Raw genomic sequence first — 20,836 nt, forward strand, 5'->3', positions numbered from 1 at the left:
AAAGAAAAATATCACAAAAAGAAGCCTGGAAAAATAGCTATCAAGGAACATAAAGAAGAGACATATAAACATGGAATAATCTTAAACATATATGATAAATAAAAGAGTAAATAAATGAATAAGAATAAACAAAACTTAACAAAATGTAATATACAACTTGGTGATAAACAAACAAACATCATGAATTTCATTATAAATTTTACAGTGATATAGAAACCAACGATACATATCAAGTGATGTCTGTAATTTACAATGGAAAACAACACAGCCAATAGACAATTTGAAATGCCCACCACATTAAAAATGTAAATGGTGTGGGATATAAAAGGACTCCCCAAAGGCTATTTGCAAAATAATACTTTAAATCAGTGTTTTTCAACCGCTGTTCCGCGGCACACTAGTGTGCCGCGAGATGTTGCCTGGTGTGCCGTACGGTCAGGGCCGCCATCAGGGCAGTACCACCAGTCTAGGGAGAGGGGCGGTCCGCCCCACGTGGACAGGAGAGAGCTGGACGGGGGACCCGCGGAGTTCAATACATCTCGAGCCGCGAGGCTCGTCTTCTGTTCCTGCCTGCCCTGCAGCTAACATATAGCTGATCGCAAGCGTTCCCCGATGTCAGCGCTGACATCGGAGGGAGGGCTTAAGCAAAGCCTGCCCTCCGACGTCAGCGCTGACGTCGGAGAATACTTCCGTTCGGCTATTTGTGTGCGGCAGGGCAGACAGGAAGCAGAAGACAAACCTCGCGGCTTGAGCTTCGTTTTGCTGAGAAAGTTGCAAAGATGGGCTGGGAGGCAAACACGGAACACAAAAGGGGGGAGGTAGTGCGTTTTGGACACAAGGCATAAACTTGGGAGAGAGGAAGGGAGGGAAAGAGATGCTGAGGTGGGGGAGGGAATGCGTTTTTGGACACAGAAGAAATGGACTTGGGAGAGAGGAAGGGAGGGAAAGAGATGCTGAGGTGGGGGAGGGAATGGGTTTTTGGACACAGAAGGCATGGACTTGGGAGAGAGGAAGGGAGGGAAAGAGATGCTGAGGTGGGGGAGGGAATGGGTTTTTGCACACAGAAAGCATGGACTTGGGAGAGAGGAAGGGAGGGAAAGAGATGCTGAGGTGGGGGAGGGAATGGGTTTTTGGACACAGAAAGCATGGACTTGGGAGAGAGGAAGGGAGGGAAAGAGATGCTGAGGTGGGGGAGGGAATGGGTTTTTGGACACAGAAGGCATGGACTTGGGAGAGAGGAAGGGAGGGAAAGAGATGCTGAGGTGGGGGAGGGAATGGGTTTTTGGACACAGAAGGCATGGACTTGGGAGAGAGGAAGGGAGGGAAAGAGATGCTGAGGTGGGGGAGGGAATGGGTTTTTGGACACAGAAAGCATGGACTTGGGAGAGAGGAAGGGAGGGAAAGAGATGGTTGTGTACACGGGGAATAGAAGAAAGGAGAATTTTTGGTCATAGGGAGGGAGTGAGGTACAGATAGTGGCATACCAGGGTGGGGGGGGCGGTCTGCCCCACCCCGGGTTTATGTCCCAAGGGGGTGCACAGCTGGCCACCCTCCAGTGTTGTCCCTATGCCGGCAAACTGCGGCTCTTTAGCCACTTGAGTGCCACCGCCGCCATCGGGAACAGGCCGGCGCCAAGTTCTCCCTGCTTTTCCCTGTGGGGCCGGCCAACTCTCGCCACTCGCATCAATTCTGACGTCGGAGAGGACATTCTGGGCCAGCCAATCACTGCCTGGCTGGCCTAGAACGTCCTCTCCGACGTTAGAATTGACGACGGGTGGCGAGAGTTGGTCGGCCCTGCGGGGAAGAGAAGCAGGGAGAACTCGGTGCCAGCCTGTTCCCGATGGCGGCAGTGGCAGCCTATTCCCCAGTGGCGGTGGCAGCATTATAAAATACTTTCTTTGTGTTTATTTGATTCCTATATATTTATATATAGTCAATATAGGCACAGTTAAATTTTTTAACTTTTTCTAATGGTGGTGTGCCTCGTGATTTTTTTCATGGAACAAGTGTGCCTTTGCCCAAAAAAGGTTGAAAAACACTGCTTTAAATAATTGAATGCAGCAAAAAAGAATTGCCAAGCAAAGATATAAATTTATAAATTTAGGGCTAGCTCCAAAGGATTCTTAACCCTGCAGTTGTAATCAAAGAAGGTTACCACATAAATCAAAAAACGCTGAGCATTATATAAAAGGAAAAAGAACAAGAAAAAAGAGAGCATGTAATTTTTAAAGCTAGCTGCAATTTATTGATGGAAATGTTAGCTTAAATGTTCATTGCAGATGTCTTTGTGTTGTATTCAGCACAAAATATAATGATTTATGTTTTTATTTCGTCAGTGTTGCAATATTTGAGATTGATTTCTTGTTGTTCATAGTTCAATATAGTCTTCATATTTCCATTTAAAACTGGCAATTCCTTGTTTTTTGTTTTGCGAGAGTCTTTCTGTGTTCTGCATGTGAATGAGGTGTAGTATTCTGTTGTGTTCAGATCTGTAGCATTCCCATCTGTAGAAGGTGTATTGGTGTTGTAGAGCAGAGAATGACACAGGGACAAATTTTTCCCCATTCCCGCAGGAACTCAATTTCCCCATCCTGTCCCCGTGAGTTTTGTCATTGTCTTTGTCAGCCCCATTTCTGTAAGCTCTGCCTTAACCGCACCAGTTTTGAACACTTATGATTTTAAAGTGTTTGAGGCTTGTGCAGATGAGGACAAAGCTTGCAAGAATGGGACAGGGACCGGAAAAGAACTTGCTGGGATGGGGTGGGAAAATGAATTCCCGTGGGGACGGGGAAAAATAGTTCCCGTGTCATTCTCTATTGTAGGGCCCACAGTAATATTTGTCTTATTGCCTGTTTATAGGTAGGGATCTAGCTGTTTGAATAATAGGATTAGTGTTACTGTTGAATGACATATTTGCTACTGTATGTTAAATTGGTGACGGGACAAAAGCGCGCCAGACTTCGGCGCGCTGACATTGCAGCGCAATTCGGCACAAGACCCCAGCGCGCTGCCTAAAAAGTTACTTTTAAAGACCTTCGATGGGGGGGTGTGGGGGGTACTTCATACTCTTCGGAAAAAAGTTAAGTTTACTCTATAATGGAGGGTTCCAACCCCCCCCCCAATGGCAGCGCGAAGAGTAAGAAGTAAACTGGGGGGGTTCCCCACTCACACCCCGCGGCGGAGCTCTTTAAAAGTAACTTTCTAGGCGGCACACTGGGGGTCTTACACCGATTTGTCTGCACTGCAATGTCAGCGCACCAAAGTCCCGCACGCAAATGACTATGAACCGTTAAATTAGGATTTTTTTTCAGGCTTTTTATTTCACAATGTTCCTGGTAGTGGAGAACTTTGTGTTGCTATTACTCAGAAAGCATGAAAATCAGGTCGTGTATGTGTGTGTGTGTGCGTGCACACACGCTGTGGCCTCAATGGAAAAATATTCTAGTTCTGATTTGCACTTGTAGGGAGGTTGAATTTTTATGGATACATAGCATGTTTACATTTAACTCATAAGAACTACTATACTGTGTCTCATCAAAGGTTTATGAGGGCCACCTATGCAGTGTGTCACACATACAAACATTGAGCGTCAGGTATGTCCCGACTGCAAAAAGGTCAATAGTCAGTAACATTTAGAGAGCAAAACAACATGCATATCTTTCCAAATTTATACCCCAAATACATGGGTAGAAAATCTCACTCATTGACCTTCAATCTCGGTCCACTGTGATGGGGAATCTTACTCTTTAGGATGGACCACTCTTGGTGTCTCTGATTTGGGAGGGGAGGGATGTGGATGCTGTCCCTGGCCTACCAACCCCTTCTCACCAAAATTTGTGCCAGCTGATCTTTTATACTAGCTGTTCCAGTGTCACTAAATCCACTGCAGAGCAAGGAGATCCTATTTTCGCTCCAGGCACTATGGCTACCAACACTGTGTAGCTGCTAAGATCAGAGAAACTACTTCCTATTTTGTGTGCAATGCAGGAAGTACTTGTTTTTTGCTTTCAACTCCTACGTGGTTCCATAAGTCAAAGTGGCTGGAGTGAAGAAAGGAGCTCCTCGCCATGCAGCAAATATACTATAGTACTGTAGCACTGGGCAAGTAGGAACAAGGAAATGATGAGACCAGTCTGATGCTGGGGGTGAGACAAGGGGTTGGGGGCTGACATGGGGGTAAGTGGAAGATAGGAGCTGGGGCTTGGAGAATGGCCTGATTCTGGGATGGGAGAAAGAAGATAAGGACATATATGTGAAGGAGGGGTATGAGAAAACTCCCCAAACAACAACTCTGTTCTGCTCTGAAATTATAAAATGCATATTGATCATTGCCAATGACTAATATTTATATTTAGTATTTATATACCACTTATAGCCTAAGTGGTTTTATATTCAGGTACTCATGTATTTTTCCCTATCTGTCCCGATGGGCTCACACTCTATCTAATATACCTGGGGCAATGGGGGTTTAAGTGACTTGCCCAGGGTCACAAGGAGCAGCATGGGATTTGAACCCACAACCTCAGGGTGCTGAGGTTGTAGCTCTAACCACTGTGCCACACACAATCAAACAGCGAAACAAGCATGCCAAACAGAAACATTTATGGAGCTCAAGAATTACCCCAATGTGTTATACCAATAGAATATTCTTTATACCCTTAAGGTCTGACTGGAAGTAAGTGGTCTCAAGGCAGATATTCCAACAAGATCCCAAGGCACCTTTAAACAATAATTCATGTATGGATATTTTTGTTAAAAGGATGTTTGATGTGCAGTTGCTTCAGTCAATTTAATTTGATCTGAATGCCTTTAGGACATCATCAACCACTGTGAAACAATAGAGTGATTAGTTAAAACTGATTGACCAGAGACGGATTTAAATCCCTGAATAGTACTTAAAACGATAAAGCAAACAAAATGCATATAATGCTCTGGAAATATACTTGGTAGTTGCATAAATATGGCTATTATAAGCTGAATGCAGATATGTAGTATAAACTGAAGGTAGTCTAATCAGCGTTTCTGAAATTATAGTCTCCTTGCTTACATTATGGTTTAGACCAGGGATCTCAAAGTCCCTCCTCGAGGGCCGCAATCCAGTCGGGTTTTCAGGATTTCCCCAATGAATATGCATTGAAAGCAGTGCATTCCCATAGATCTCATGCATATTCATTGGAGAAATCCTGAAAACCCGACTGGATTGCGGCCCTCGAGGAGGGACTTTGAGACCCCTGCTTTGGACTGTCTATTCTGTGTCTGATGCTGCATCCCTAAACAATTAGTGCAGTGATTTTATTCTTAGACCCATGTCTGGTGATGATTCCATGAGTTAATGCAGTATTTCCCAACCTTCTCCTACAAGTATGTTAGAGGAAAGGGGAGAGATATGATAGACATGTGAAATACCTAAAAGGAAAAGAAGAAAGATAAAACCAAAAAGAAAACACCCGATACAGTCGGGGATCTTGAGAGGAGCTGCCGCTGCATCTTTCAACTTAAAAATACACTAAGGCAAGGCGAGCAGGGAACAGGGAGTACTTCCGCCCTTACAAAGGTCCCACACACTACTCCAACAAGCGAAAAGTGAATCGCGGACCCAAACAGCTCTGGCAGCTGAACTGAATCGTAGCCCCACACAGTACTTCCGCCCTTACAAAGGTCCTTTTTGTGATGCCTCCCGGTTGACAACGAAAAGGCGGAGCAAGGAGACCACGATCACTGTAAGTGAAAACCAAGCGCAAGTTCGGGGCATTAGCGAGCAGGGTTGCCATGGAAACCTAGCCGGTACAACAGAAATGATGCAGTCGCAAGGGTCAGTGAAAGGGGAGCAGGATCGACATGCACAGCCACTTGCAGCAGGGGCTTAGAGGGCAAGAGAGATGCAGTTGTACAGACTGAAGAAGGAAATGTTCAGAGAAATAATAACTGAGACTGAAAAAGGAATAAAAAAAAAAAAGGAAGAGACACCTACAGGGAAACACAGGATCAGGAGCATACAGAGAAAACAGGAGAGGTCAGAAACATATAGAGAAAGGAAAGCAGAGACCCCTGCAAGAAGAGAAAAAGAGCAAAGAGACTGGGGATGAGAAAGAGAGCTGCATGCAGGGAGAAAAAGCGAGGCAGTAATGTTACAGCTGGAGAGGGCAGAGTGAGGAAGAAAACAGAGACAGCGCTGCACAGGGAAATGGAGGGGGACAGACAGACATATATTCTAGCACCCGTTAATGTAACGGGCTTAACGACTAGTTGTGTTATAATTTATTAAGATTCAAATAAACTATTGTGATGAAGACGGAGTTTAGTACTACAAGTTATAATGTGCAAGCCGAGGGGAGAGAGGGAGAACAAACAAAACTGGGAAATCTGTTTTTCTCAAGTGAAAAACTACAATTCCACAAACTTAGGGGAACATACTAATCAAATCTCCCACAAACCCCTATATAATTCGCAACCTTTCAATCCAAAGGATTGCTCTCAACACATTCGGTTCACAATTGGCTGGGTTTGCTTAAAGAAGGAGGAAAAAGCCTCAGGCGTGCGAACAAGCAATATACATGGAGATACCTCATTGGCATAAAAGACCTCCTCCGAGGTCTTGGATTGAAAGGATGCGAATTGTATAGGGGTTTGTGGGAGATTTAAATATGTTTTTCCCCTCAAATTGTGAATAACTAGAAGGTTATCCTAAAATGGGTGGTAAAGGCCAAACTGGTAATAGACTTCAAGCAAGGTGAAGGGTTAGTAGAAGTCTGACAAGTGGTACCATTGGTTAGGGTTGCAAAGAGATAACTTTAGTTATAACATTAATAGCTGTCATATGGTTGCATTAGCTCTGGGGTAACCTGCCTTACTGGCTATGGTTAAAGCCTAAACTTCAGTGAGCATAGGAGGCCAGATATTTTGGACAATGGTTTCTTCTAGTCCTGGTAGCTGTACAGATTCTTTGCAAACTTTGTAATATAGCATGGAATAGGACCTGAATGTGGAATTTAGTTTTGGTCTTATAAGAAAATACAATAGTTTACTGATTGAGGTGAGAAAGTGATGAGAAAAGAATTGAAAATTCAAGCAAAAGATATGGAGGTTGGTAGCTTGTTTGGGGTCGAGTATGATAATTTGTATACTTGTCTACCAAATTACCAGAATCTTAGTTGGGCGGATAAGCAATCTGTGCAAAATCCAGGTTTGAAAAAGGTTTCAGGATCTTTTTTTTAAAATTTGATTGGCCAGCTACAGTTGAACTACAGAAATTCATTAGTTGACTTTCTCATTATCTAATCCATATTTTCAGGAACTGAGGCCTTTCCTCATATTTGCTTCTTTTTTCTCTCATTAGATCTGTGGGAAGCAGTTTTATGGATTGTTTTATCAAACTCTTTGAAAGTGACTTGAACTAGTTTACCCATCAATCTCGTCATTCTGTAGTTTGCACTCTTACCAGTATATAATAGAACTAGTCTTTAAGCCCGTTACATTAACGGGTGCTAGAATAGATGTGTGTCTGTCTTTCTTCCTTTCTCTCTCTCCCCTTGGTCGCTGTCTGTCTGTCTATTTTTGTTTCTCTCTTCTTGGACGCTGTCTGTTTTTCCATGGCCCCCTTCTGTCTTCCCCCCCGAGCAAAGCTGTCTGTCCCCCAGCACACCCCTCCCTCCAAAGTAACCCTCTTTCCCTCTCCCTGACTGTTTTTCCGTGGTCCCCTTCTGTCTTCCCCCCCAAGCAAAGCTGTCTGCCCCCCAGCACACCTCTCCCTCCAAAGCAACCCTCTTTCCCTCTCCATGCCTGTTTTTCCATGGCCCCCTTCTGTCTTCTCCCCCCCCCCAAGCAAAGCTGTCTGCCCCCCCAGCACACCTCTCCAACAAAAGCAGCCCCCTTTCACTTGCAGCACCGGCACAACACTCTCCAGCCATTCCTCTCAGCTACCTGGAGTGAGTGCTTGGAGCGCGAGATGGAGCGGGGCCTGGGCGTGTTGGGCGCGGTTGGGGAGGCCCCCAACTGCCCCAGCTGCAGCTTCTTCGGCGTTGGTGAAGGTTCCAGCCTTCGCCCGGAACATGTTTAGGTCGCCAGCCCTGTGTGGGGGCAGTGCCCGACTCTCCGCCGGTGTTTTGGGGACAGTCTTCAGCGGCTCGGAGCCCTCCTCCCGGCAACCGCCGCCAGCGCCGCGAGAGGGAGCGGGGCCTGGGCGGGTTGGGCGTGGCGGGGGAGGCCCCGACTGCCCCAGCTGCAGCTTCTTCGGCGTCGGTGAGGAAGGAGAGGTTGGAGAGGGATTGGACTGGTGAGGAGTTTTGGGGGCTGCTGCTTTTCTTCCACCGTGTCGGGCCCTTGCTTTTCCGAGTTGCCATGTGTGACGTAGTATGCGCGCATGCGTACTCTTGCCGGCACAGCATGACAGAACAGGATCAGGGAAGCACGTGGTGAGAGTGCGCATGCGCGCTTAGCATTTTATTATTATAGATACTATTACCTACATAGGTTTGTACTTGAGGGCATAAGCTTAGCACTGTACTATAAATGATGTGTACAACTCTCTTAGTATGTAAATGCTAGATCGCAGTCACAAGGTTTACATCAAAATGCCACATTTAAGTGTGTGCTTTTATGCCTGCTATTGACATATGTGGGTACACTAAAATGTAGGTGTGTAGATGCTTACTTATACTAGTAGGGCCAGATTCTGCAAATGGTGCCTACATTGGCTGTTGCCTAGAAAACTGCTGCCGATGATGTGTCAATCACGCTACGGTACCGTTTGCAGAATTGTGGCTATCATTAACTATAGCTGCCGGTAATGTGGGCCAGGGTTTTGAAGGCCTACATTCCCCAGCGCCTATGTTTGACATGAATCACCTCTACAGAGATGCCTAGTGGTGCCTAAGGTCATTTTCAACCAAAACCACGCCTGCTTTGACCTTAGGCAGCAGTAGGCATCTCTGTAGACATGATTGTGGCGCCTTTTTTTGGATAAGCCTGCGGATGCCTACTTTATAACAACATTTTAACTGGTTTTAAATGATGTGGTCAATTATCATGCCAATTGAACTAATTAAGTTAGACGGCGGTAAGGAACCTACCGCCACCTAGCATACGGCACCATTTATAGAATATGGCTCTTATTCTATAATGGAATCTTTGCATATGGATGTCATTAGAGAATTAGAACCTGATTCTTTATATTGCAACCAAAGTTCTACATGTAAATCTGTGTGAATTAACAATTTGCATGTGCAACATAACTATTTAACATGATAATTAGCACTTATAACTGGCAGTTAACAAGCAATAATTGGCACTAATTAGAATTTGCATGCACAACTTTCTAAGCATATTCTATAAAGTGATGCGTGTACATTTTAGTGCATGAATCTCAAAAGGGAATATGATCGGGGAAGGTCATGGTCGAGTCATGGGCGTTCCTAAAAATTAGTTGCACTGTTATAGAATATGCCCGACCAACATACAACTTATATATAAGTATTTAGGCCTGGTTTTCCTTAGACTAACAGATATGCCTAAATATTAGCGTTGTGAGAGTTTTATAGACCTGGTAGGATATTGGAGATCTGAGGGAACCATGAGACTAATAGCGATTAAGGAAAGAAGTGTACAATATGTATTTTCAAAAACTAGAATGTTCTTGTGATAGAGTGGGGCAGCTTGCTCTGGAGAAGGGTTGCATAGCCAGCCAGCCAGCCAGACCACACTCTGGGCATTCAAGAAAAAAACTCTTTTATTCAACAGTAGTGCAGAGCCTGTTTCTTCACAGGCTTCTATAAGTTTATGCTCTTCAAATTAAACAGTTAGGCTTTTCCCCAGTCCTTCTCAAACACAAGTCCCCTTCTCCCAAGGGCGTGCCACGCCCCAAACAGTCTTTATTCCATGTGCAGGGAACAATTAGGCAGCATTATGTCCCAGGTCTTAGCAGGCACCAGAACAATGGCAGGTTTTTTTAAAGCAGTAGAGTCTTACCTCCTACAAACTCTGTCAGTGCCAGGCCCTTTGACTAGCTTCTCCAGCTACTTGGTTCACTCTAGTACCAGGGGTGGGCAACAAGGGCCGGAATCCAGTTGGGTTTTTAGGATTTCCCCAATGAATATGTATGAGATCCATTTGCATACAATGAGAGGCAGTACATGCAAATAGATCTGATGCATATTCATTGGGGAAATCCTGAAAACCCGACTGGATTATGGCCCTCGTTGCCCACCCCTGCTCTAGTACACACCCCTCTCCTCCTGGGTCTGGCTCTGCCTTTTAAGTTCCCCTAAGTCACTTCCTGGTTTCCTACTTTTCTCCCCTCTCCCCCTCCCTGGGAGAAACTCTTTCTCAGTGCTGCTGTGGTTGTGAGACAAATTAGCCAGGAGGGGAGTGCCGGGTTTTCCTGAGGTTTATTCTGAGTCTGAGCAGCAGTGTCACGCAGGGAAAGTGGCAGGGTTTCATACACTCTGTCACAGTTATGCATTGCTGGGGTACACTTATGGAATAATTTACCTGGATATTTAAGATTGTGTACGAATTGTGGTAACTTTAAGAAGTTATTAAAGGCACAGCTCTTTGTTAATGTCTATTTGTAAGGACGCTATTTCCTTCTTCAACTGCCTTGATTTTCAGTCACCATATATGATGAGAAAATAGAGATTTTTTTTGTTAATATGTTTTATTAGAAATTTTATATATGTTTGTTGCTGGAAAGGAACTGCTTAGATATTAAGTGGTCTATAAATGTTTTAAATAAATAAATAGTCATGTAGATGAGCACTTAGTGTGATTCTACAGCGTGATTCAATAAACTGTGCAAAACTTTGTAGGAATTTTATAGATTCACCCTATCAGTGTTTTTTTTGGCACTGATTTTTTTTAGGTGCCATATATAGAATATGGCCCTTAGTGTTCAGTGTGCTATGCTTAGGTGCCTAAGTTGTGGCACCCAGTTGTAGAATTACCAACATGTGTTAACAGATGACAGTGAAAAAATTTATGTTACATGACTGCAGTTATATCTGAAGATTTTTTTTTTTTAAAACTCAGTAGAGGCACGTTCTCTTTGTTGCTCCCACACAGGTTCCTGGATCATTATGACTGCACACAGGTACACTGATTGCAATACTTTTTTTTTTTACATAGATGAAACCTTACCATGTAAAGATGGATTCCATACCTGTAACAGGAGATGTATTCTGAGTACAGTACCATGTGACAGCCTCGCTAGATCGATGACTAATGACCCGTGTTGTAAGTGGCATATTTATTTTTATGGTGTTTTAAATTTGATGAAGTTTAGTTAGCCAATATATAGATGAAATGTAGCCAGTAAAATAACAGTTTAATTACTTCAAAATACTGAAATATCTTTTTTTATTGATAAGTCTATATTCAAAATATAAAAATCCAAAAATATCACTCCAAGACAATAGCACCACACAAGCCAAGAAAGCTAGCTTATTACTTAAGTGACAGAAGAGCCTCAGACAAACGGAAAGGTGTACCCACACTCTACCACCCAAGCATCATAGGCAAAAAACTTTCATAGAAATTTAAAGTTAGCAGGTGGGAGCAAAAAAATAGCCGAGAATGATTAATGGTAAAAACCACTGAACACAAACAGGCCAGGCCGACGATCGTTTTGTGGCCGGCAACCACTGCTTCAGAGCCTTAGCGCCAAATCCAGGCTATCAGTACGCAGAGCCTAACTGCTGCTTTTTTTTTTCGCTTAAGTAATAAGCTAGCTTTCTTGGCTTGTTCGGTGCTTTTGTTTTGGAGTGATATTTTTGGATTTTTGGATTACACTCCCCTCCATTCCTCCCTGTTTTTTGTGGTTATCTAATATAATAAAACCCTAAGCCGCGCATGCGCACTCTCACCTGCCTGCTCCCGTTTTCTGTGAGCTGTAGGGCACTGTAGGTAGGAGTGCGCATGTGCGTGAATCTCTCTCTCTTTCTCTCTTCCTCCTGAGGCGGATGTCGGCCGCAGAGGATGTCGGCAGCTGCAGACCGCGGCGGCTGTAGGCCACGGTGGGTGTCGGCGGCTGCAGGCCGAGGCGGCTGGCGGCAGCCGAGCACGAAGCATGAAGCCACCAGCAGCGGATGGCGGTCAGCTCGAGAAACCCATGACCTACAGGCCGGGCCGAAGTTTAAAGTACTGAGTGTAGGAGGGGCAGGAGAAGCTAGACTGAGGGAAAAAATGATGATGCACAGGGAAATGGAGGGAGAGGGAATGCTGCGGCTGCTGCACAGGGAAGTAGGGAAGGAGATAGGAAGAAAGACACAGGGACAGGGGCAGGGAGAGAGACAGAAAGACAGACAGACAAAGGGGGCCAGGGAGGGAGAGAGACAGAAAGAAAGACAGGGGTAGGGAGAGAAACAGAAAGAAAGACAGACATATATTCTAGCACCAGCGGGAGGAAGAGAGACAGAAAGAAAAGAAGAAAGACACAGGGACAGGGAGAGATGCAGAAAGACAGACAGACAAAGGGGGCCAGGGAGAGAGACAGACAGAAAGAAAGACAGCGGGACAGAGAGAGAGACAGAAATAAAGATAGACAGACATATATTCTAGCACCCATTAATGTAACGGGCTAAAATACTAGTATTCAAAATATTACACAAACAAAAAAAAAAAATAGAGAGAAAATATTTTAAAAATTTCTACACCACTTAAAACTTAAGCGGTTTACAAAGAGAACATACATAATCATGTAAACACACTTAATAAACACAACATAATGCATTGACTCACTACAATTATTTAACATTCTAAAACTAGCACAAAACTAGTAAAACTTAAAAAAAATAGGTATCAAAAACTGAGCTCCAGTAAAATAGGCTATCAAAATCTAACCTAGTAAAAAGCTCTCACCATGGCAAATTCAAAAACATACATCAAGCATAATATTTATTTTAAATTATTTATAACCCGCCGTTCCACAAATCTAGGCGGGAAACAAAATACCATACAAAATACGCTATTACTATGAACAAATACAAATCAGCAAGACAAACACAGTGTAAAAAAGAACAGAGCAACTCATGCATTCACCCCTTTTCTAAAATTGTAAGGGCAAGATGGCGGAAGGACTGTAACGCTGAGAGCTTCATCGCAGAGAGCTCTACCAATATTGTTTCTTCATCTGTTTTTCTTCAAAAACTTACCGTCTAGCATGCCGAAGCGGAGGGGCCGAAGCGCAGTTGGAGCCTCACGGTGTTCGGGCCCAGCCGGCTTCGGTTCAATGGACGAACTTCTACGACGAATGCAGGGAATTGCGGGGGCTTCGGCACGTCCGCAGGAGACGCACCGTGGTGAGACGGAGGCGTTCTCTATGGGCCCAGACACTACCTTGAGCCCCGACGCCAGAGTGCCTCCTCCTCCTCCTCCTCAGACCGCCAGCTCCCCACGGGTGGAGGAACCATCGGAAGGCGGTGAGGAACTCCCCCCGGAGGTCATTGGGAGCAAAGAGGGGAACATGGATGTGGATTCCCTGTCGTTTCAGGGGATTTCAGTGGAAACTGAGGTTTTGTCATCTCCGCAGATTGCCCTTGAGCAGAGGAGTCATACCCAGGAGGGTACAATGGTTGGTGAAAGTTTTTCTTTACAAGAACCTATCTTTATATTAAAAAAGTCCCAAGAGGTAACACTTGATGCAATTTGGGACCTTGTTGCGGATCTATCTAAATCAGTTAAGCCCCAACTGTTGCAGTTGGAGCATAAGATATCTTCCCAAGAAAATGAAATTAAGAATATCAAAGTTGACTTGCAAGATTTAAAAACCTCAACAATGAATTCTTCCCAGGAAATTAAACTTTCTAAACAAATAACTGAAACACTGGTGAAAGACAATACTAATCTAAGGAGAAAATTGGAGTCTCTAGAAAACTTTTCTCGTAATAACAATCTTAGATTAATTAACTTTCCCAGGGTTGCGGAGGTAACCCCTAGAGACATGTTAAAACGTTACCTAAAGGAAGTTTTGGAAATTACCGAGGAAATAATACCGCCATTCACTCAAGTGTATTATTTACCTATTAAAAGGGAAGAAAAATTAATGGAAGAAGCTCAATAGTCGCTTAATATTTCCAAGGTGTTGGAACTTTCAGACCAGGAGGTAGCAGTGTCCGCAACACTTTTGCTTACAGTGGCCTTATCACCTGATAAAAATTGGTTACTGAAACTTTTCTTCAAAAATAAACAGAAAGCTTTTCTTGGGTATAAGATACAAATGTTTCCAGATCTGTCACGAGATACACAGAAACGTCGACGTGAATTTCTGTTGTTAAAGCCAGGAGTTATTGCTCTTGGGGCAACCTTTTTTCTTCATCACCCATGTAAATGTGTGATAATTTATCATATGCAAAAATATGTATTCTTTGATCCTAGCCAACTTACATCCTTCTTGTCAATGGCTTCTCTGAAAAAAGGAGAAGGAATTTGAGTACTCATTGATTGTTGATTACCTTCTCAGCATATACAACCTTTAGTCTTCATTTTATTTTGTATTGTATATTATACTCGCTGATTCTACATCTTGCTTTCCTTATTTAGAGGACTTGAGTTAAAGTTAAGCTTTATATATATTTCTTTTAAGATAGCAGATTATTTGATTATCTGTCTAGTATTACATTGTATTACATTTGATTTTGGCTTGACTTTACCTTTCTGTACAAGTGGATACTTGATATGTTATTGAAAAATGAAATAAATAAATTAAAAAAAAAAAAAAATTATTTAAAATTATTTATAACCCGCCGTTCCACAAATCTAGGCGGGAAACAAAATACCATACAAAATACGCTATAACTATGAACAAATACAAATCAGCAAGACAAACACAGTGTAAAAAAGAACAGAGCAACTCATGCATTCACATGACCCAAACCAAAGAAGCACTCAAATAGCAAAGTTTTCACCCCTTTTCTAAAATACAAAAGCATGTTAGATTAGCGCAGACACAAAGGTAGGGCATTCCACAGCAACAGGCACTGCACAGAAAGCATCGACTTACGGTTCCCCTGCTAATGATGGAACTTCTAAACAAATTTTGTTGGAAGACTGTAACTCACGTGAAGGACAGTGCCACTGCATTAGAGAACGAACAGTTGACGGACAGGTAAACTAAAGCACCTTGAAAATCAAACAAAGATCATAGCAACAAGTAAACAGGTTTCATGTACACGCTGCCTTCAATGCACCCATTCCCAGACATATTCAAATTATAATACCCACCCCCATGCCCCCCAATACCTCCCCATCCCCTATATAATGAACAAGAAGCTGGAATCTCAACTCTTCCAAACCCAGTTTTCACAAAGCATTCACCCTCAAGGGGGGGTGGGGTGGGGTGGCAAATGTAGAACCTCTTGGAGGTTGGCAGAGCCCCGTGTAAAATATATGGAGGGGAGTATTTCATGCAGTGACATAGCAAGGGTGTGAGTTGCCCCTCCCCCCCCTCCACTTCTTTCCTGCCCCTTGCTGCCATGTCCGCCCCTCCCCTTCCCCCATACCTCTTTAACGTTCGCAGCGTGAGCAGCAACCCCCCAACTTGCTGCTCATGCCAGCTTCGGCTCTTCCTCTGACATTACTTCCTTGATACAAGTCCAGGAAGTGATGTCAGAGGAAGAGCCGACGCTGGCATGAGCAGCAGGTTAGGGTTGCTGTTCACGCCGCTAATGTTACAGAGGAAGGAAAAGGGGGCGCGTGTGTGCAATCGTGGGGGGCAGGGAAGGAGCAGGGGTGGGTGGAGAGGAGGACAGATGCCAGCACCCCCACCAAGATGGCGCCGGGTTTCAGACTGCTCTCCACCCCCCTTACTATGCCACTGGAAAGCCCCTCCATGTACAGAGGAAGCAGTGATTTTAGAAAGCAGCACTTGGGGAAAGCAAACACAGAGCATAAGCTTTATGTGCCATTATTCCACTGATTTGTTACTGATGCTGAAGAGTAAATCTGATCAGTTGACTGTATGTTGAAAGTAATGTACCACCCTATTGGATAAACCAAATGCCTATCTAACTCCCTCTCCTAGTCCACGTCTCCATTCTTCCCTGGGGGGCCCTGGACAGGCATAGCATCTAGAACTTTCTTCTTCTTGAAGTTTCCATTCTTCACACAGGTACAGCATCACATTATCAGTTCTTAGGTTCCCGGGTGGAGTGTTTTTGCTGACTTGCATTTTCCTTTCAGCACTGTTCATTGTCTTTTCCAGCACTGGTTAGTGTCCTTGAGAAACTCTTCACAGCAAGAAATCTACACACTCACATGCCACACATTAGCATCTCAGCATCTGAACTGAAACTAGTTTGCACAAGCCCATGACTAACAACTTCAGCAAAATGTAGGAATAGGTCTCTCAATCTACAAAAGTCTCCTTTAGGCTCCTGTCATCCATCTCAAAAAAAACGGTGCTTCATGATCCAAACCAAATGATTTTCTGGATATATTTTCTTTTTATTTGCAGCCCAAGACTGTTATTTTGCGTATGGCACATGTTGCTGGATTTCTGAAGCCTCAGATGAACATATTTCTTGGGCACACAAGAAAGCAGGGGGCAAGGGATCATCAGAATCGGGTCCTGAGAATGATTATAGCAAAGACAGTGCTGAAGGTAAGGGAATCGTATTGGAAACTACATATTTTGTTTACGAATAAATGATGCAAAACATTTTCAATTGTTTGGACTTCTTTCCTAAGTTGGGCTTTTTTTTTGTTCATTTCATACAATATTTTCTTTTTAATAGAAACAGTGGGATTTTGTAATGCATATTAAGTTATATGTTAATGTGTAGTAAATTGATTTAGCATGTCATTTGGGGGCTATTACGGTATTCTTTAAGCTTCACGTTCACAAGTAAATGGGAGACATGCCCATGTCCCACCATTGCTCCTCCTCCTATGAATGTCCCCTTGAAGTTATGGCCATTGTGCACTAAAGTTATAGAGGCAGATATTCAGAATACAGGAGGCAGCCCATCTACCCCCTATGGATGGAAGATATTCAGTGCTGGGGCCTTATCCAGCCACTGGCATTGACTTTGCATGTTAAATGCAGCTGATAAAGCTTAGCCAGTCAAGCTGATATTCATCGTCTCGCCCAGTTTCTCAACTTCTTCAAGCCAAGTACCCCCTAAGTCTAACAAATATCAACTGAGTACTCTTGCCCAAGCTCCGCCCCAAACTCACCAAAGCGCCACCCCAGACCCCACCCCATTTTTCATATACACACAATATAATCTCATTAATACGTGAATGTTTATATTTATTAATCTAGTTGTTTTCATTTACTATTTAAATGTCATTTATAATCACCTTTTATTGATGTACACTGCCTAGAAACCTGATTAGGCGGTATAATACATTTTTAAATAAACTTGAAACATAATGATAACCACAAAATTAAAAAAATGCAAAGCACACTGTACACAGAGAAAATGTTAATTATCATTTATATTCATTTTTTCCCCAAAGAGGTCAAGGCAGATGACTTTAAAATATGCAATATCACCTCAGTAACAACTATAGAAAAATAGACGATGGTGAGTAGGAGTAGGAGCTTACCTAAGATGGTGGCTTGAAGTGTTCATGAAGACGCCATTGAAATTTATTTTCCAATTTACTTATGGTAAAAAGGAAATCTAAGATCTGGGTATTCCCGGATGAATCAACCTTGTTGGCCAGACCGATGGATGCCTTCATGAAGCATAGCTCCCGAACACAACAATTGGCGAGATCTTCGGCTGGGGGAAACACGCAGACAGAGGCGTGCAAGTACTCCTATGAAGGCGCCACCTTGTCTCTGATTCGTCCTATGGTTACAAAGGCTGCGCTGGGGGCTGAACCAGTCTGGGACCGTTCTCTTATTGGCCCAACAGGGCAGAAGATCTGATTCTGATTTGGGCCAAGAGGTTTTTCCATCGCATTCGATGGAGGAACTGAAACAAACCCACGAGTCTATGCGGGTTTCTTTGATGGCTGCTGCTCCAGGTACTTTAATTACTACTGGGAGTTCCAGAATGGAGATTGCTCCCCTACAAAGGCTTAAGGTCTTTAGTAAGGAGACTATTTGGGAAGCCATTTCAAAACTTACAACACTCTCTGGGTTGCCAGATACAGCAACTTTCTTCTCGTTGCACTACGGTGCTCTCAGAGAATTTGGAAATAAAGAACAAAATGTCTATTTTGGAAAACAAGTCGGTAGACTATGAGACCAGATTGAAAGTATTGGAAGCGCAAGCTTTAACTTGGGTTAAAGACAGCGTGAGTTTACACTTCAAACAAGAAATGCTGGAAAATGCTATCAGAAGGTGTAATCTTAAGATAATAAACTTCCCAAAAGTTTTCTCAATTACAGCTCAAGATATGTTTTGCCTAGGAGGATGAAATCCCAGACTCCTAATCAGCAGAATTTATCTGCTGATAATTTGGATCTAACTAATTTCCTAGAGAGGTCTGATGCTGAAGCCCAGGTTCCTGCTACTCTCTTGTTTCAGTTTGCAATTGATTCTAATATGGAGTGGTTGCTTAAATTGTTTTTTTAAGTATGGAGATGTGTCCTTTATGACTTATAAAATAAGAATGTACCTTGAAGTATCTAGACCCACTCAGAAGAGAAGAAAACAGTTTCTCATTCTGAGACCTCAGGTAGTGCAGTTAGGAGCAACTTTCATTTTGCGATATCCCTGTAAGTGTGTAATGGTTTAAAAAGAGAACAGATATGTTTTCTATGAGCTGCAGCAGTTATCTAAATTTATTTCTACTAAAGGGAAAAGTTTACCCACTTCATGAGAATTGATCTCAAGTAAATCTGCTCAATGAAGATTTGTCCAGGGGCTCTCTAGCTTCATCTTTTGGTGAGATACTCTAATCCAGTGGTCTCAAACTGCGGCCCGGGGGCCACATGCGGCCCGCCAGGTACTATTTTGAGGCCCTCAGTATGTTTATCATAATCACAAAAGTAAAATAAAATAGTTTCTTGATCATATGTCTTTTTAGCTATAAATTACAATATTATTATTAAGACTTAGCCAAAAGGAAAGATTTAGAAACTATAAAGAGTTTTACCTCATGCAAAATTGTCATTTCTTTAATAAGACATTAACTATTTTTTTCTGAGGCCCTCCAAGTACCTACAAATCCAAAATGTGGCCCTGCAAAGGGTTTGAGTTTGAGACCACTGCTCTAATCAGTCTTTTCTTTCAGGTCCGTCCCTAGATATTGTGGACTAATTATATCTTGTAATGTATAGTTTATACCTTTAAAAGTTTGAGATGTAAGAATAACTTTTTCTGGCTTTAGATATTATTTCAGTTTACATTGTATTTTTTCTTTTTGATTTGTATTATCAAATATTAAAATTGCATAAATAAAAGAAATGAAAAATAGACAAATATAGTGCAAAATATAGACAGCAGATATAAATTCTCAAAACGGACATATTTTGATCACTAAAATGAAAATAAAATCATTTTTCCTATCTTTGTTGTCTGGTGATTTCATGAGTCTCTGGTTGCACTTCATTCTGACTGTGCATCCAATATTTCTTTCTTTCTGCCTCCTGCACACTTCCTTTCCTCAGGACCTCATTACCTTCCCCAACCAACATCTCTCTCTGACCCTCCAGAAGTCCAACTTTTCTTCCTCTCTCCTCCACCCCTATTGGCAACATGTTTCCCTATCTCTCTCACTGTCCATCTGTCTTTCTCTCATTCCCTCCCTTGCTGCAAAGGGAGTAGGGAAAGAAAGAGAGAGAGAGAGATCCAGGGTGCATCTCTCCCACTCCCTCTACTGCCACATCCAACATTTCTCCCTCTCTCATCCCCTGGATCATGTGCAGCATTTTTTACCACTGCCCACCAGCTCCATGGTCATTTCTCCTTCTTTCACCCCTCTCCAGCACCATGTCACATCTCTCCCCCATCACTATGTCCAACATTTTTCGCCTTCAATCTGTCCCTCTGTTCCCTCTCCAACACCATATCCAATATTTCTCCCTCTCATCCTTCTATTCCTCATGCATCTCTATCTGACTCCTCTCTCTCTAAGCCCAATTTTCCTCTTTCTTACTTTCCCCATGTGCACCACACACTCTTGCCCAACAATTCTCCCTTTCTATTCCCTCCCTTCCATTAATATTTTTCATCCAAACAGGACATCTATTAGTTGTCAGTTCCACCCCCAATCCCACCCTAGCCCCGCCCCCAATCCCACCCCCAATTTCTTCCATTCATTTTTCATGTAACATAGAGGGACATAATAATAAAAAAGTCTAAGTCCATTTTTGGCCTAAGGCCTTAAACATTGAAAGTAGAAGCAGGGAAAATGTCCATAATCAAAAAAAGCATTCAAAAGGAGGGGTTTTTTTTTGATAATGGCCTGCCTCTACATTCAGCTGTTTAAACGCCTAGACCACCACTACGTCTATACTTATACCCCCACGACGTCTACACATATAATGAACCAAAAAAAACGCCTAAGCCCCAAACGTCCAACACAAGGGCTTTTAGGCGAAGGAGGAGCCAGTCCTTCACCTAAAAGCTGGATTCTGTAACCGGTGTCTGTCAAAAACAACACCGGTTACAGAATCCACCCTCCCCCGACATTGGGGCAAGAGGGAGTCCAAGCCCTCTTGCCCCGTGGCACCCCCGACCTCCCCGACATCGGGGCAAGAGGGAGTCCAAGCCCTCTTGCCCCGCAGCACCCCCGAACCCCCAATGAAGATCGGGGCAAGAGGGAGCACAAGCCCTCCTTGCCTCTCTCCCCCCACCCCCCTACACGATATGGGCAGGAGGGAGCCCATCCCCTCCAACCTAGGCAGACCCCCTACCCTCACCCCCCACTACAATACGGGCAAGAGGGA

At 43.4% G+C, this 20,836-nt stretch overlaps 1 protein-coding gene across 1 annotated transcript in view; it reads left to right on the forward strand.

Annotated features, from left to right (window-relative positions):
• The window catches only part of MALRD1 (MAM and LDL receptor class A domain containing 1), a gene marked incomplete at its 3' end in the record, with an annotated part of 701,795 nt that overhangs the window by 57,360 nt on the left and 623,599 nt on the right, over positions 1-20,836 (forward strand). Inside the window, exons 6-7 of the mRNA XM_033932884.1 lie at positions 11,119-11,226; positions 16,442-16,588. Of these exons, the coding sequence (XP_033788775.1) occupies positions 11,119-11,226; positions 16,442-16,588 (255 nt within the window). The remainder of the gene's footprint in view (positions 1-11,118; positions 11,227-16,441; positions 16,589-20,836) is intronic.

This window comes from Geotrypetes seraphini, chromosome 2 (assembly GCF_902459505.1).
Source record: "Geotrypetes seraphini chromosome 2, aGeoSer1.1, whole genome shotgun sequence".
Taxonomy (NCBI): Eukaryota; Metazoa; Chordata; class Amphibia; order Gymnophiona; family Dermophiidae; genus Geotrypetes; species Geotrypetes seraphini.